Here is a 16,020-nt window from a genome sequence, read left to right on the forward strand (position 1 = left end):
TGGTTGAAGTCAGGACCAGATATCCGTGGATTCGTGGATTATATCACAGCTTTAGGGTAACTATATCTTAATAACTATTTAAGATATTTATTATATTATTAGAAATACTACTACTATATCTAGAATCTGCTGCCAGAATAGACTTTTCTATTATATAAAGAATATCTTAATAAATTTTTAGAATCTCCTATTTACTAAGTGCCAGGTAGTATTCCAGCTATATTTCTATTAAGAGCCTTATATTTACTTAAAGGTATTCCAAAGTCTGTATTAAGTCAATACCTACTTTCAAAGGATAAGCTGTTTAGGGACAATAGGCCTTTACTATTATAAGAACATTTTGATTCTTAAGTTGTCGAGGAGTTTGCTATATGTCGAATATTGAACCTTTCTTAGTATTTCCTTCCCTGCCCCGCGTGCGGCCTACGGTCCGCACATGGGCTAGCCCCAGAATATTACCCGTGTCAGGGTAGCTATTACAAGGCCACCACCACCTAGTGCCCACTGCAACATTCTATACATACTATAGATTAAGTCATTCAACCTCAGTCAACAAATACAATGGCTTGTTGTTATATTGCTGCATTCTGCATTAGCCAGTTGGTCAAAGTCTATCAATTCCTTGACGTCGACGATGCCATACGATACAATGAAGACGAACCCGAAATACCTTACCCCGATGCCAAATCCGCGGCTGGTGAATATACGGAATGCGACAAACGTGATGCTTCTCTTGTTCTGTCGCTTTCCGGACTTACTTGCTCGGCCTGTTCGAGTGCAGTTGAATCAGCGCTGAGAAGCCACCCGGATGTGGATCAAGTACGAGTGTCGTTGGCGTTGCAACAGGCGACGCTGATTGGAAAGACGTCGAGTTTTGACAGTCAGTCAATTATGAGACTCGTTACTGATCTGGGATATGGCGTTGAGCTTGGACAGCGATCACCTCAGGAGGTGATACGGGTCCTCAAGGCCAAAGAAGAGATTGCTAGGCTCAAATCAAGTCTGTCCAGTCTGGCTGGGTGCGCAACAGTCAATCAGACGATTGCCTTCCTTGTCTCAATTGGACAAAGTCGCATACCATTGGCCATTTTATTCGCAGCCCATCTACTGTGTGCATCAATTACTCTGTTTGCACAATGGCAGCATATACCGTGGATTCATGAGGATGGCTGGAAAGCGATTTGTCGCGGGCAACCTAACATGAACACCCTGGTCTCATCCTCGATTTCCCTTGGGACCTTTATCTCATTCATCGATTTGTTGGCATATGGAACTACCGATGCAAACTCATATTATACGACCGTTATGGGCTTGGCTCTTGTGGTGGTTGCTGGTAGATACATTGAACTCATGTCAAGGCGGACGACTTCCGAGGATCTACTGAGAGTGTACAAGCCTCTTACAAAGAGTAATTATACAAGACTTCGCCCCAGTGGGAAGGCAAGGGTTCTCTGTGCACACGGTGATTAATAAAATCGCTAACCCTTGTCAGGTTGTTCCTCAGAGCTATCTCACAGTCGGCGACCAAATTGTAATCCCACCTTATTCCATCATCCCATGCGACTGCTACGTCACAGAGGGAACGTCTTCCATCAACCAAGCCCTTATCACAGGAGAAGCACTGCCAGTCCAGAAATCCGCTGGGGACTTTCTTCTGGGAGGAACACGAAACTTGGGAAAAGAACTGGTGGCTGTTGTCGACAAAGAGCAGGGAAATTCATTTTATTCGCAGCTCGTGCATGGTGCCATTGAGGCAGCGGGCTCAAAAGACCAAGATAATCATGCGGTTGAGAGGGTGACGAAATACTTGGTAGGGTTTGTTATGACACTGGCAGTAGTTGTCCCTCTCAAGGAGATCTGTACATCTGCGGGTCCGCTGAGTTATGAGGCGATTCGAGGTGCGATGGCTCGGGCGATGACAATACTCACTTGCGCATGCCCTTGCGCCCTGGGACTGGCTATCCCCTCAGCAGTAGTTGGAGCAGTAGGTAAGGCGTGACGACGGAAGCACCAGAATGTCTTACTGAGATACTAACGATTGCCTCCTCTCAGGTATAGCAAGTCAGAACGGTCTTCTCATCACCAAGGGTTACAACACCATCCAGAAACTCAGCAGCACCCAATCCATCGTGTTCGACAAGACTGGAACTCTGACACGCGCAATGCTAGATATTACAGATTTCGAAACAACAAAAGCGTGGAAGAAGCCAATTACAGAGTTCTGGACTTATATCTGTGCTGTAGAGGAGCGCAGTATCACGAGTCACCCTATCGGCAGAGCTATCTTTTCAGCAGGAGTGAATCACCCCAATGGCCCGTGGTCAGAAACGAAAGTCCTTTTAGAGACGCGAAATGTTGCAAGCGAATCTAGTAAAGGTGTTTCAGGAGAAGTCTCTTTAGGCCAAGAGCCTTGGCGACGTGTTGATATAGGAAGCATGCGATACTTGGGTTCCTGCGGCGTTTCCAATCTCCCGGCTATATCTGAAGGAAAGGATAGTGGTGTGATATCAGTATACGTCGCTGTTGACGGGAAGTTTGCTGGGACTATCTATGTCACGGTAGTGTGATCCCGAGAAACATAAACTTCACATGCTACATGCTTACCTTTGTAGGATGCTGTTAGAGACGATGCAGAGAAGACCATTCAACAGCTCCATATGATGGGTTATGCAACGCATTTGGTAATTGCTCGGCATAACCTCGAGGGAGCTTGTGACTAACGTCTATAGTTGACTGGCGACATGCCTCACTCGGCATATCGTATTTCCCAGCAGCTGAAGCTACCGGTGCTCGCATCCGAAGCAACGCCTCAAGACAAGCTAAACCTCATCAAGAGACTGCAGAAGGAAGGAAATGTCGTTGCAATGGTACGTACCCCACTCATGTCGGGCATAAGGTACTTCTGACAGTGCGTTATAGGTCGGGGATGGACTCAACGATGGCTTGAGCTTAGCAGCAGCCGACGTTGGTATCGCTCTTTATCACGACGTCGCTACCCCAACAGTCGGAGCAACGGTATTTATTCTTAACTCGCGGCTGGACTCTATACCCTTGTTGCTCGAAATTGCCGAACTGACCATGAAGCAAATCCGATATAACTTGGTATGGGTCTTTGGCTATAATGCCCTAGCGTTGAGCATGGCTTCTGGGCTCTTCTCTCCTTGTGGCATTGTCCTGACACCGTGAGTGGAATTTTCAACCCTTACTGAGTAGTGCTAACTAGAATATTCATGTAGACCGCTTGCTGCGGCTTGCATGTCATTCTCGTCAATCTTTTTGACGCTGAATGGGTTTTGGCTACGGAATAGGCTAGCTACAGTTTTTAGAGCAGAGAATTAGATAGACGCAATATAGCAGTAAGGTCTAATTGCGCAGAGACTCTCTATGATAAATTGAGCTGCAGGTGAAGTTTGATTCGATAGAGAGCTTGTCGAAATTGATCAGTGATCAAGTCGTTGGTTTGTTGATCCTGGTCTTGGCCCTCGGTTAAGAACTTCGGGCAGTGGCCCCGCATTCTCGGACCGTAGCGTCGGACTGAAAATACGCTAGTCTATTTCTGTAGTTCTCACGGTCCGGTTGTATGAGTCGTTGCATAAGTGACAGCATCAAATGGCCGTTGCTTCACCAAAATCTCACCTAATTTCCATATTGATCTTTATCTCCTGAGTTCCATTCAATCAGAGCTTTGCAAAAATCGCCAAAATGACCAAGCCTAGCATCAACTTCAAAGGTGACTTTGTCCAAATCATCGATGGGCAAAGCGCCCCCACCAAAGAATCTCGCCATGGATTAAACCCTGCAAACCTACAGGAGATGGCCAAAGTCCCCGTAGCGACTCAACAGGATCTCGATCGCGCAGTCGCAGCAGCCAAGAAAGCCTTCAAGACATGGAGAAAGACTCCTTACGAGGAGCGTCGCGAATCTGTTCTTGCTTTTGCTGATGCTGTTGACTCTCATCGTGATGAGTTCCAAGCTCTCCTCACAGCTGAACAAGGAAAGCCGGTAAGTGTTGACGGAATAGTGCTAGCATGATGTTTATGAAACTGATACAGTTAGATTCCTCAAGCTGCGTATGAGACTGACGCTGCTATTGAGTGGATGCGTGGCATGGCTCAGATTCCTCTGCCAGAGGATGTTCTCGAAGATACTGAGCAACGCACCATCATTAGCCGTTACACGCCCATTGGAGTCGTTGCAGCTCTTGTGCCCTGGAACTTTCCTCTTTTACTTGCCACGGGTAAGATCGCCCCTGCGCTATTGACCGGAAACGTGATTATTGTAAAGCCATCGTAAGTGCCCCTGTTCAAGAATTCCTGGTTAACATTGCTAACGTCTTAACAAAGTCCTTTTACCCCCTATGGAGGTCTTAAGCTGGTAGAGCTTGCCCAGCAGTTTTTCCCGCCTGGCGTGGTTCAATCTCTGAGCGGCGATGATAAACTTGGGCCTTGGATGACTAGCCATCCTGGCGTTGACAAGATCAGCTTCACAGGGTCTACAGCAACAGGCAAGGCTGTTCTTCGAAGCGCCAGCTCCACGCTGAAGCGCGTGACCTTAGAACTGTAAGCCTTCCTCCACTTTTCATGTCCCCTGTAATCACTAACTCGTTCAGCGGTGGCAACGATCCAGCTATCATATTTCCAGATGTCGATATTGACAAGACTGCTGAGAAAGTAGCCTTTTTTGCATTCCTCAACTCAGGTCAGATTTGCCTTAATCTCAAGCGAATCTTTGTGCACCAGAGCATTTATCCCCAGTTCAAAGAAGCACTTGTCAAGCATGTCAAGAGCTATACTTTAGGCGATGGGTCTAAAGAGGGTGTAACACATGGCCCGCTGCAGAATGCTCCTCAGTTTAAGCGCGTCAAAGGGTTCTTTGAGGATATCCAGAAAGAGGGCTGGAACGTTGCTGTCGGCGGCAAGATTGAGTCTTCCGATGGCTATTTTGTTACCCCTACTATCATCGACGTACCCCCTGAGACATCTCGCATCGTTGTTGAGGAACCATTCGGTAAGCTTCAAGTATTTGATATGACCTTGAACTAGACTGATTATGTATTCTAGGACCGATTGTGCCACTTCTCACCTGGAGCAGCGAGGAAGAGGTGATCGAGCGTGCAAATGATACGACTATGGGACTAGGCGCCTCTATTTGGTGCAATGATATACGTCGTGCTCACCGAATTGCACGAGAGATCCAGGCTGGCAATGTCTGGGTTAACACTCATTTTGACTTGACTCCAATGGCAGCATTTGGCGGACATAAAGAGAGCGGTATTGGAACTGAGTGGGGTGCCAATGGTTTGAAGGGCTTTTGTAACGTTCAGACCTTATTCCTGAACAAGAATGTCGTCTCGTAGTGACGTAGGCTTGTATGTAAGATTTTTGCAGTTTTTTATCTTCGTTTGATCTTCTCCAGTCGATTGTTGTGGAATTCGTCTATGTGTCTCGTTGGAATGGGATGGCACCAATTAATCTCTATAAGTATACGCAATTAATGCTGAAAGGAATACCGCTACTAATATTAGTCGCTCTAAATACCATAATTCTATGTATAGAGTCACTCGGAATTTATAATTAGTTAAGTGCCGAGATAAATCTGTGCTGAGCTACAAAGAGGACGCGTTGTTGTGATGCTGAAGGTTTAGCATTGAATGGAGGTGGCAGATCGACAGATCGCTCCAAACAAACATACTACACGGCTCCTCGTCTGGTTCAGTAGCCTATACCCTCTAGGTAGGGGCACTGAAAGGAACCGGGTAATGAGTCCCCGCTCGGTCCGATGCCCGGGTTCGCTATGCTAAGTTCGTCATGTGCCGTTGCCTTGTCCCGGACTACGGCTGATAAATCGTTCAAGACGCGGGTATGCACAATACCTCAGTGTTTCTCCTGCAGAAGTACTCCCCTTTCGTCAACAGCTCTTGGTTACAACTCACTACCAACAATTAGAGATGGCCTCTGTAATTCTCCCAATCATGACTCGCAGGCCCCTTTCTTCTTTCCGAGGGGTGATCAGCTCCGTGGGCTTATCTCGTCCGTTTATCCCGCATCTCACTCCAGCCATACCCTACTCAACATCTGCGCAGCCGATCTGCTCTAGTCCACCGAAGCCCTACCTTTTAGTCACTAGAGCTCCGAGATTCTCCATTGTGCAAGGTCCCACCATCCCTCCACTCTGGAACAGGACCCTCGGGAATCTAGTCAAAGAGCAAGCTGAGCGACGTGGCAAGAGAACTGCACTTGTTGTACCATGGCAAAACATTAGGCTCACGTATGAGGACCTCGAGTATCGCAGCTCTATCGCCGCTAAGGCCCTGATCAACGCAGGGTTGAAGCATGGCGATGCCGTTGGGATATTTGCTGGCAATCGCTTTGAGTACATCGAATTGTTCCTGGCATCTGCTAGAATCGGGTGTCCTTTTGTGGTGTTCAACACGACAAACTCAGCCCATGAGCTTTGCTCTGCTGTTGCTCGTAGCGGTCAGTCGACCAAACTCATCGACCATGCAGACCTCTAATGTCACTTCGCAGACTGTAAAGCCCTGTTCATTGCGTCGTCTATTGGATCTATTAAAACGGATGATCATGTCTACCAGGTTGCTACGACAGAAGTAGTCGGCGCATGTCTGGAGCAGCTTATTATGTTTGACCGATCTCCTTCGCGGGAGCTCTTTAACTGTCATAGATACGAAGACTTCCTGAATGACGGCACTAACGGACCTGTAACGAATCACCAACTTGAGCGAGCTGAGACTCGTGTTCGGCCTTCAGACGTATTGAATATGCAATTTACTTCTGGTGAGATGATATCTATCGAGGAGGTGGCTTTTCGACTCGCTGTACAGTCTCTAACATGTCACAAGGTACTACTGGCCTTCCGAAAGTCTCAATGCTCACAAACAAGTAAGGACCTAAGCTCTGTTGAGCTATCTTTAATTTACTAACAAGCTATTCTAGCAACTTGCTCAACGATGGTAGATACGTGGGGCATGCCATGAGACTCACCCAAGACGATGTCGTATGCTGTCCGCCCCCGCTGTTCCACTGTTTCGGTCTAGTCATGGGATTTCTTGCTTCCTTCACCCATGGTTGCACTATTGTCTTTCCTTCCGACAGGTTTAACGCGAGGCAAACTCTCGATGCAGTTGAGACAGAGAAGGCTACCGCACTACTCGGTGTCCCCACAATGTTCATATCGGAGCTGGAACAGATGGAATCACAGCCTCGGGAAATCACAACAGTGCGTACTGGTCTCGTTGCTGGCTCGCCCGTGTCGCCTAGCCTGATGGATGAACTGAGAGCCAAGATGAATGTTCAGGGAATGCTTATCGCATATGGAATGACGGAGACGAGTCCAGTGACCTTCATCACTTCCCTAAACGACCCAGATGACAGGATGCTGACAAGTCTCGGCCGCGTTCTTCCCCATACCGCAGCTAAGATAGTCGACACGGATGGAAACATAGTTCCTATTGGGGAGCGTGGAGAGATCTGTACCAGTGGGTTTGCCTTGCAAAAGGGATACTACAAAGATGAGGCCAAGACACAGGAAGCAATGAGACGGGATGAGAATGGCGTGTTGTGGATGCATACTGGTGACGAAGGCTACTTGGATGAAGAAGGTTACGGTTTCATCACTGGCCGTATCAAAGACTTGATTATCCGTGGTGGTGAGAATCTGTCGCCCAGCGAGATTGAGAACCAGCTGCTACGTCATCCAGCAGTCAGAGAAGCTTGCGTGGTGGCTGTCAAGGATAGGATCCACGGCGAAGTAGTCGCAGCCTTCTTACAGGCGTGCTCACAAGAGAAGAAACCATCAGATGGAGATATTAGGGATTGGGTTCTGCAGGATCTGAGCCCAGTCAAAGTTCCGGCTTTTATCTTCTGGCTTGGTCACGATGGCGTGGATGCTGAGTTGCCCAAGACGGGAAGTGGAAAGTATCAGAAGCATATCATTCGCGATATTGCAAATCGGCTAGCAGGGAGGAAAGCAGGACAGAGGATTGAATAAAGGTGGTCTTGATGATTGGATTACTCCAGGTCTGTTAATATGTTGCTTTCTGGTTCGTGCACCCATCTCAGCCTCTCTAAGGATTGCCTTGTTGCGTCTGCGATCAAGGCACATCGCATGGAGGAAGGGCCATTATAAGTTTACTTCTTTTATAGAGTTAATGCCATTATTATGAAAAGTGGCATAAATGTAGCCTATAGTTAGCATATATATATGTTAGCTAAATCATTTCCCATCATTTGATAATACTTCAAGTTACTGCCTGCTTACCAATCTTCCAAGGCTCTTTCTTTATCCAGCATCTTAACGGCCTCTAAGACCTCTGGAAGTCTGCTGTCTTTATGAAAGCTTGCAAGCCTAGTCCGAGCATATACCCGTGCAGGCTCCTGGACTAAGGGTGACGCTGCTACTGCTGATAAGGGCCATACAAGCCACCGCACTAGCGTCTGGCTCAGATAGGACTGAGAAGTCAGGCTCTGGAAAAAGGGCACACTGCAGAGGATATCTACGGCGACTTTGTCCGCGTTTGACTTCGTGTAGTCGAGAAGGTTGAGTCTATTCTGCGGGAGGGTGCCTGTACAATCATCGACCGTCGCATTGCAGTCAGCGAGAGCGGTGGCAGACCGGTGAATCCATTTACTGAGAAATAACTTCATTACACGCAGGATGTTCCAATACCGGGCTGACTGAGGGGTTGGATACTTGTGAGTAATGCCATTAAATGAACAGTCTGGGGCTTCAGTTGTCGGTATCACCTCGTAGGGGAAGAGTGTAGATGCTTGATCTAGCAGACAGTCTATCTGCGACACCAACTGGCATCCCTGAGCCACGATAACCTCGGGCGCTGGTGTGTCCTCTGCGTCTGTCGATGTCAACTTCGCGAGGAGTCGAGACATGGAGTCCAGAACTGCGCCAAGGTCGACCACTAGAGAGCTTTCGCCGCTTAAGTCACCCAACTGTGTCCGCATTTCTGATACAGTTGCAGGCACAGGAACACGGCGCTGCGCACATGATGCGTATGTATGATTGCTGACATCCGAAAATAGGGCACGGCCTAGGGCAGACTCGAACTGACGGGGTCCTCGCAGCTTGACGAGTTGGACGGCGCCATCTACATGGGATGTCCAGTTGTTTAACGAGTCACAGCGGTGGAAGGCAATAGCCTCGAAAAGAGCCAAGAGGAGCACTGAGGCAAGAGTGCTGTCATTGGCCGCTTTCTGTGGCAATGACAAGGCTGCGTTGATGTTCTGAATGGCCGCGAGGTAGTTCTTGCGAGCGAGGGTCATCAGTGACGGCTGCATGAGTTCGTAGGAGAGCATGGCCAGTGCAGGCGCAAGCATCGCCGGTGACGAGAGAAGGTCAGTTGGACAGTCGAAGGCTATAACTGATAAGAACTCCAACGACGCGGTTGGCGCGTACATAGACAAGAAGAATGCAGTCCCAGCATCCTGTGGTGACAAGGCTAAACTAGTACCCAGAGTCAATATGGCACCGCGGGGAATAGCTTCAGCCTTGGTGAGACGATGGGTCGGGGATGTGGCGGACAGAGAAGATGAGTCATCAGTGCGCCGAGACCCAGTTGAGATCGGTCCCTCAAACAGTGTATTGGGGGGTTCTAGCCCTCGACGCGTCGTTCTCTTCCCCCATCTGGAACGCGCCTTGTCAAGAACTTCGCTGGTTTGATCCCTGACGATAATAGCTTTTGGATCTCGGTACCCGGGACAGGGGATGTGCTTCCTGATGCACTGGCCACACGCGGGCTGCTGCTTGTCACACTGTGAAGACAAATGAGACTTGATTTGGTTTTCAGCATTTCAAGTCGTTCAGGTCTAACTCATCTTGCCTCGCTTTTTCTTGCACGCATGGCAAGCAGTAGACGGCCGGCCGCAGTACGTCATAGTGAGCAAAGATAGTGCCCTTATGAATTTTGGATAGTCGTGAGATGCTGGACGATGGCCTGAGCCCAGGACGGACCCTGTATTGCATTTGTCGAGTAGGTCGTTGTTATTTGCAGCGACTACACGTAATCATAATAGATCCACCTAGAAGCCGAAGTCCGAGAGAGTGGGGACGCTATTTCTTCTCACTGCATACTCAAATTGGCCTAGTCCAGTCCCTGTTGTTTTGCACTGAATACGCTAACTAGACGAAGCAAGGAGATGGCAAGTGAAAGCAGTTATGGTCAAGAGACATATAAATTACTTGACTCGCCGCCATCGCAGACAAAGTCTTTCCTCTGTCTTGACAGTCATAGACACAATTCTCTACCCGTCTCACACATATTGATGGTGCGTAGTAGACTACTACACAGACTTACAGGAACAAGTTAACAATATCATGGTTCTCGACTCGTGGTCAATCGTCGCTGTTGTTCAGCTAGCGGCCTACATCCCAGCAATCTGTCTCGCTATCTACATATGCAATCTCCATGGCTTCAGCAAGAGTTCAGGGTTTGTGGTAACTTGATGCAGTACGGCACGTTGCAAGAGCTGACCCTAAAACAGATGGTACTATACGGTCACCCTGTCCCTCTTTCGCATAGCAGGAGCTGCTTGTCAGCTCATCTCCATCAACAACAAATCTAAAGGTCTCCTGGAGGCTGTGATGATCCTCAACCATATCGGCCTGGTCCCCTTAATGCTGTCGACTCTAGGGATGCTGTCGAGGTTGTACGTATTCTACGTGGGTTTATGCATGCTTTTAGTCTTGTTGCTAACGTTTGTCTTATGTCAAATATAGAGCCGATGTCATCAATGCCCAGTTGACCGACCCAGCTATCTCGATTAGGTACGTCCGGTTAATGCAACTCATTATGCTGCTCGGAGCCGTGTTTGGAATCATTGGCGTGGAGAGCAAATCATCAAGCGGCACCTCTCCCTCTGCTTGGTCGTACGTTGGTGTTCTCTGCTATGCAGCAGGGTTTTGCTTGCTGGTCGTGGTTCTGGCCAAATCAATATCGGTTGTAAGCCTGGCGCCTGCGAGAGAGCGCATCCTTGTACCGGCCGTCGGCCTCGCTCTCCCGCTCGTATGTATTCGGCTGTTGTACCAGATTTTGCTGGTGTTTATCCATTCGGGGCATTTCGTGCTGATCAAAGGATCGGTACTTGTCTTTGTCTTCATGTGTGTTGTGGAGGAGTTTCTTGTTGTCTGTATCTTTCTATTAGTCGGACTCAGGCTCGAAAGACTTGACGAGTCCCAACAGGGACCTATCTTGTCGCGCAAACGGGATCGGCGTCGAGACCGGCGTCATTACAGGCGCGGTGAGTCTGATCCGCAACTGTAGAACTCATTATGAGGTCAGATCTAGAAGGCAGAGAGGAGCGAAAGGAGGAGAGAAAAAGGCTAGGAGGGTTAAGAAGTAAGAATTACTATCAAGAGAGTGAAAAAGAAAAGTTTGCAACTTAATGAGATATTTTGATGAAAGCAAAAATTAAGATATCTCAAGTTGACCATATCAAGCTACCTAGATCATACAGTAGGGTCAATCCGACCAATCAGGCAGGGCTGGGCTGCTCACAGCGCAACACTGGAGCATGGCTCTATTTCATAACGTCCAGGTGAGGAGCTGTGACGCCTGGATATGTGACGCGGTTGGCGCCTAATGAAACAGGGCTGTATCGGGTTAATAATCTTGCACTGCCGGCGGGGCGTTCCAAATTCATATAAAGATGCCTGTTGCAACCAACACTTCGCTGCAGCTTACCAACACCTGTTTTCTTCGCACTTACCATCCTTCAAACTATAATTCCTCTATTTCACTGCATCTATTGCAATAATGTCAGATAATCCACCACGCGACAAGCCAATAACTACATGGTTCAGGTTCAAGCTTCCAGAGGACATTTTGCTAGATGTATCATTATTCCATGCTCTGCACCCGACTATGGAACAGTGGACACATGTTCGTCTCTGAAAATAGCCCTTGAATAAATTTTACTCACCTTTGCCAGGCCTGCTATGGAAGGATTAAGGAATCTCCACGAGACTGTGTGCTTCTAATTAACTGGGATCGCACCAGATCATGGCTGGAGTTTTCGCAGTCAGATAGCCATGCAGAGCTGCTTTCCAGCCTCGGCTCTCACTCAGATGTTCCAGTAGTCGGTGAGATCATCGACTTCGCCAGGGACTACGTCACGATTGCGATATCTTCTCATACCGAACTCAAGAGAGTCTATTTCCCACCTTCAATCTCACAAGAAACTCGCCGTGCCGTATGGGACAGAGTGCGACATCTGGGGACTACAGCTGCCTATGGTAAGAAGTTTCAGCATAGATACCCGTACAGAGCAACCCCGAGCTTGGGATGGGTTGACGGAAATGTAAAATGGGAGGGGCAAGATGCGGTAGCATGTGTCTGGGTTCATAAGTGGAAGGATCAGGAAGCTGAAGAGAAATTCAAAGCCACTGAGCGATATCCGCACATGAAGGATGGCGAGCTCATAAAGCCTCTAACTCTTGATCTATTTGAGCAAGGCCTGAGGGATTTGGGTGCCTTGGGTTGGGAAGAGTGCCACGTTGGCTTTGAGACGAGGTGCTACATCCCGTAATCAAAGCGATAATTAAGTAGTGTTGTAACATTAACTCTCATAGTGCTGGACAATTGATAGCTGGCAACATCACCATAAATTACCCTCCTTGTTGTCGCACTGAATTTTCGAGGGCCCCCCGGCACTTGCAATTGCCCTTTCCACACAGCCCGCTTTGATAGTTATCGGCAAGGTGAAGGTAAACCTATGTCGCGCAGTCCATCCATCCCCTGTCTCAACTTCAATCGCACTTGAATGCCAATCCGTCATTGCTCCACAGCCTTTTTCTTCACTCTTCAGCTTCTTCCCGTCGTCGTCTATCCAGCTGTAGCCGTTTGCCACAATTGTCACTGTGTAGAAGAGGGGAACGGCAAGGCCATCCTCGACTAGCTCGCAGGCAGCCTGGGGTTCAGGCGCGGGACCTTGCTCGCAGTTGGGAGAGTGGCACGGGTAGTGGGTGCATACCATGCCATCGGCGTCTGTTGTTGTCGTTGCATCGTCTTTGCAGTTGGGCATACAAGCAACCTGTTATACCAGTTAGACCACTTTCTGATGATAGATATAGTTGGACTACTTACGATACCGCCCTCTGCCGTAAAGGTGAACCTTTTCACATCGACATCTGATGTTTCGAACAGCAGCTCAACATAAGTGCCAGCTGTAGGTATTAGCATCGTCTAGAAGCACGGAAAGAAGAGGCATCTTACTGGAGTCATCGGGAACTTTCCACTTGATCTCAAGATCTTTCCCGCCATCTCCACTCTCAATATTATCGTCATCGTCATTCCCAACCTTCCAACCCTTGACGGCTTCTTTGACATCATCATCATCAATCAGAAACTTCCAATCCGACCCTTTATCATCCGAGACCGGGATAAAAAACTTTAGGGGACCGCCCTGAGTCGGTATTGCTGCATGTGCTGTCGCCGTGTAGGTTTCGTATCCCGCGTCGCAGAATGGTGTAATTTCTGGTGTCGTCATGGTAACAGCTGCTGTGTTGACCCAAGATGCACAAGTGGGCTTCTCGACACATGCTTGTCGGTTACCAGAGCCTCCACATTCTGTGTAAGTGGCTGTCGAAACGCAAGAGAAGCCAGACGACGTTGGAGCATCAATAGAAGGAGCCCGGGTGAGTGTGGGGAAAGACTCGGTAGTAGCTTCGGTCGTTGTGACTTGGGATGTAGGAGATGCGAGTCTGCCAAACTTTTTATCGAGTCGAGCTTGTGCTGCATCTGCTATGTCGTTGAGCTGCGCTTCTGTATACTCATCGATGTCCCATTCCTCCCATGTGAGCCTGGTGGCCGTTACAGTAGGGGTCTCCGTGCTAACAGTAGTTGTTTTAGAGATGGTTTTCGAGGAATTTTCCCCTTCTACATCACAGCCGTATATGGTGCCGCAAGTGGAGATAGTACTCTGTGCTGTTGTAGAAGTGATAGTCCCATCAACAGAAACCCCATAAGAAGTGGTGGTGATGCACATCTCAGCTGTCTCAGTCTTACAGTCTTTGGGCTTGCTGGAGAAGGTTGGGTTACCGGCGGGGTCGATACTAAGATATGCGGGTTAGCCTGAAATACCAGGAGCGAAGGATCTTGACAGCTACATACGTGAATCCAGGCCAAGGGATAGACCCTGTGATATCCACCTTGATAGGTGCGGTGGGGTCGATCTTGATAATCGGATGGGGACCACTAGAGAGGTCAGTTTTGGTTCAACGTAACATATGCCGTACTAGAAAAGCTTTATACGTACGGTAGATGCGTCCCAGGAGGAAGCACGAAGCTCCATCCGCCAATGGGAGCGAGACATAGATCAAAGAACCACATGTCGCAGGGAATCTTGATACCATTATCGCTTGCCTGTGGATCTGGTACTGGTGTTGTGATTGGGATGATAAGGGGAACGACTCCGGCCGTTTCAGTGGACTTTGGACCCTTTGTAATATCACTATTACTATGCTTGGGCAGTGTTGTGACCTGACCATCAGGCAATGTGGTTACGGGGTTGACGGTTGACTGAGACTCAGAAGCTGTAGTAAGTCGTTCCTTGGTGACGGGAGAACTATTAAGGGGATCATCTGACTTGGTGGCGTCTGTACGACTCGACTGATCAGTGTCTGGGATGAGGTCGACCGATGTTGGCGGAACAGATGCAACAATGGAACTGGGCTCCTGACTGTGATGTTCACTATCAGTGGCGCCTTGGGATGAGAGAAGGGAATCAAGTGTCCCAGTTGGGAAAGTTGCCGTGATAGGAGCGTCTGTTCTAGTGATCGCTGTTGAGAGAGTGCCAGTAGGAACCAAGAGGGATGTAGGAGTTTGATTCATGGGCAGAGTTGTGTCTGGAGTCGAAGCCGTGGGAACACCACTAGTCGTACTGGGGGTGACTATTGTATTGGTACTCCTGTCGGCGTCCCCAGGAGAGTCAGTGGTGGGCTTATAGACTGTCTCGGAGAGGTCTGTTCCTGGTGAGAAAGGCTCGGTGGAAGAAATGGCAGTCACCAGGCCACCAGGTAAAGTTGTGACAAAGGCTGGCTTAGACGCAATGGGGACGACTTGGGTGTTTGGTAAGGTGGCATCTCCATCTGGAATATCATGGCTTGCATCTGATGGCTTCCCGGGCCTGTCAGTTGTCGGCTGGCCATCGAGAATGGTAGTAACGTAGCCAGTACTGGACACTACCTCGTTAGAGGTGGAGGTAGTAGTGACGTGGTTACTTGGCAACGTTAAGACTGGGGGACCTGCTGTGATAAACACATGTGATTGTATGGAGGATACCCTTGTGTGCTCTGATAGCCCTCGTTCTGGAGTGACTGTAACGGGAAGGGATTGATGGGTTGTGGAGAGTTTGCCGGAGATATCTTGATCAACTGTCGGGGAAGATAGTGCAGGCTTACGGAGAGTAATGATGGTAGTTGGGTCAGCAATGGATGGAAGTGGAGGTCCACACATTCTATTAGCACCACAGGTCCATCCTTCTGGACAGCAGCCTTCACGACAACACGCTTTATCTAAGATACTATAAGCCAACATCAGATACGAGGTAGGTAGTTGATCTTACTTGGGCCACAGATATGCTCTAGCCATCCGTCTCCAGGAGGGCAACAGCTTTCGTCTTGCAGCAGAATACGGCAGTCGCCGGTGCACAAGCAAGACCCATCAGGGCATGTTGACCTAACTGGCGAGCTTGACACTGCCGCCAGATTGAGGGCAAAGAGCAACAGCCACCGTGCGGCTGGGATACTCATAGTTGAAAAGGTTGAACAGATGTAGACAAGTGATAGGAGGGGAGGATCTTGAAGAAGAGAATATCCAAACCAGTTCGTAAACAAGGGATATTATGAGAAAGTATAAGAAGATTGAACTAAATAAAATCAAGCTGGGGACTTCTATTGTCGTGCTATACTGCCATATAAGATTGGGCTGTCAGTATGTACATATGGGAGGTAGCTGTTTAAGTCTTTACAGATGAGGAAAGCGCCGATGTACTA

The 16,020-nt window shown here is 48.6% G+C and overlaps 6 protein-coding genes across 6 annotated transcripts; 4 read left to right on the forward strand and 2 right to left on the reverse strand.

The window, feature by feature from the left end:
- Positions 1 to 561: 561 nt before the first annotated feature.
- On the forward strand, positions 562 to 3,339 carry FSUBG_8780 (P-type ATPase; the record flags this gene model as incomplete). The annotated part of the gene is made up of 7 exons (XM_036687222.1): positions 562 to 1,053; positions 1,493 to 1,988; positions 2,053 to 2,558; positions 2,613 to 2,681; positions 2,730 to 2,867; positions 2,920 to 3,182; positions 3,237 to 3,339. 7 exons carry the CDS (start codon positions 562 to 564, stop codon positions 3,337 to 3,339), a joined length of 2,067 nt encoding a protein of 688 aa, XP_036535706.1.
- A 363-nt stretch (positions 3,340 to 3,702) lies between these two features.
- On the forward strand, positions 3,703 to 5,356 carry FSUBG_8781 (aldehyde dehydrogenase; the record flags this gene model as incomplete). Its single annotated transcript, XM_036687223.1, has 5 exons — positions 3,703 to 4,002; positions 4,057 to 4,289; positions 4,344 to 4,559; positions 4,610 to 5,007; positions 5,061 to 5,356. The coding sequence occupies 5 exons, from the start codon at positions 3,703 to 3,705 to the stop codon at positions 5,354 to 5,356; spliced, it is 1,443 nt and encodes a 480-aa protein (XP_036535707.1).
- Positions 5,357 to 5,971: 615 nt separating this feature from the next.
- On the forward strand, positions 5,972 to 8,007 carry FSUBG_8782 (4-coumarate ligase; the record flags this gene model as incomplete). Its single annotated transcript, XM_036687224.1, has 4 exons — positions 5,972 to 6,476; positions 6,528 to 6,794; positions 6,860 to 6,899; positions 6,954 to 8,007. The coding sequence occupies 4 exons, from the start codon at positions 5,972 to 5,974 to the stop codon at positions 8,005 to 8,007; spliced, it is 1,866 nt and encodes a 621-aa protein (XP_036535708.1).
- A 266-nt stretch (positions 8,008 to 8,273) lies between these two features.
- On the reverse strand, positions 8,274 to 9,347 carry FSUBG_8783 (C6 zinc finger domain protein; the record flags this gene model as incomplete). The annotated part of the gene is made up of 1 exon (XM_036687225.1): positions 8,274 to 9,347. One exon carries the CDS (start codon positions 9,345 to 9,347, stop codon positions 8,274 to 8,276), a length of 1,074 nt encoding a protein of 357 aa, XP_036535709.1.
- Positions 9,348 to 10,344: 997 nt separating this feature from the next.
- On the forward strand, positions 10,345 to 12,554 carry FSUBG_8784 (uncharacterized protein; the record flags this gene model as incomplete). Its single annotated transcript, XM_036687226.1, has 5 exons — positions 10,345 to 10,457; positions 10,512 to 10,676; positions 10,747 to 10,896; positions 11,830 to 11,908; positions 11,958 to 12,554. 5 exons carry the CDS (start codon positions 10,345 to 10,347, stop codon positions 12,552 to 12,554), a joined length of 1,104 nt encoding a protein of 367 aa, XP_036535710.1.
- Positions 12,555 to 12,623: 69 nt separating this feature from the next.
- Positions 12,624 to 15,481, reverse strand: FSUBG_8785 (factor for adipocyte; the record flags this gene model as incomplete). Its single annotated transcript, XM_036687227.1, has 5 exons — positions 12,624 to 13,058; positions 13,112 to 13,191; positions 13,241 to 14,079; positions 14,138 to 14,221; positions 14,283 to 15,481. 5 exons carry the CDS (start codon positions 15,479 to 15,481, stop codon positions 12,624 to 12,626), a joined length of 2,637 nt encoding a protein of 878 aa, XP_036535711.1.
- Positions 15,482 to 16,020: the final 539 nt, after the last annotated feature.

This window comes from Fusarium subglutinans, assembly GCF_013396075.1.
Source record: "Fusarium subglutinans strain NRRL 66333 chromosome Unknown NRRL66333_c0000124, whole genome shotgun sequence".
NCBI classification, from domain to species: domain Eukaryota; kingdom Fungi; phylum Ascomycota; class Sordariomycetes; order Hypocreales; family Nectriaceae; genus Fusarium; species Fusarium subglutinans.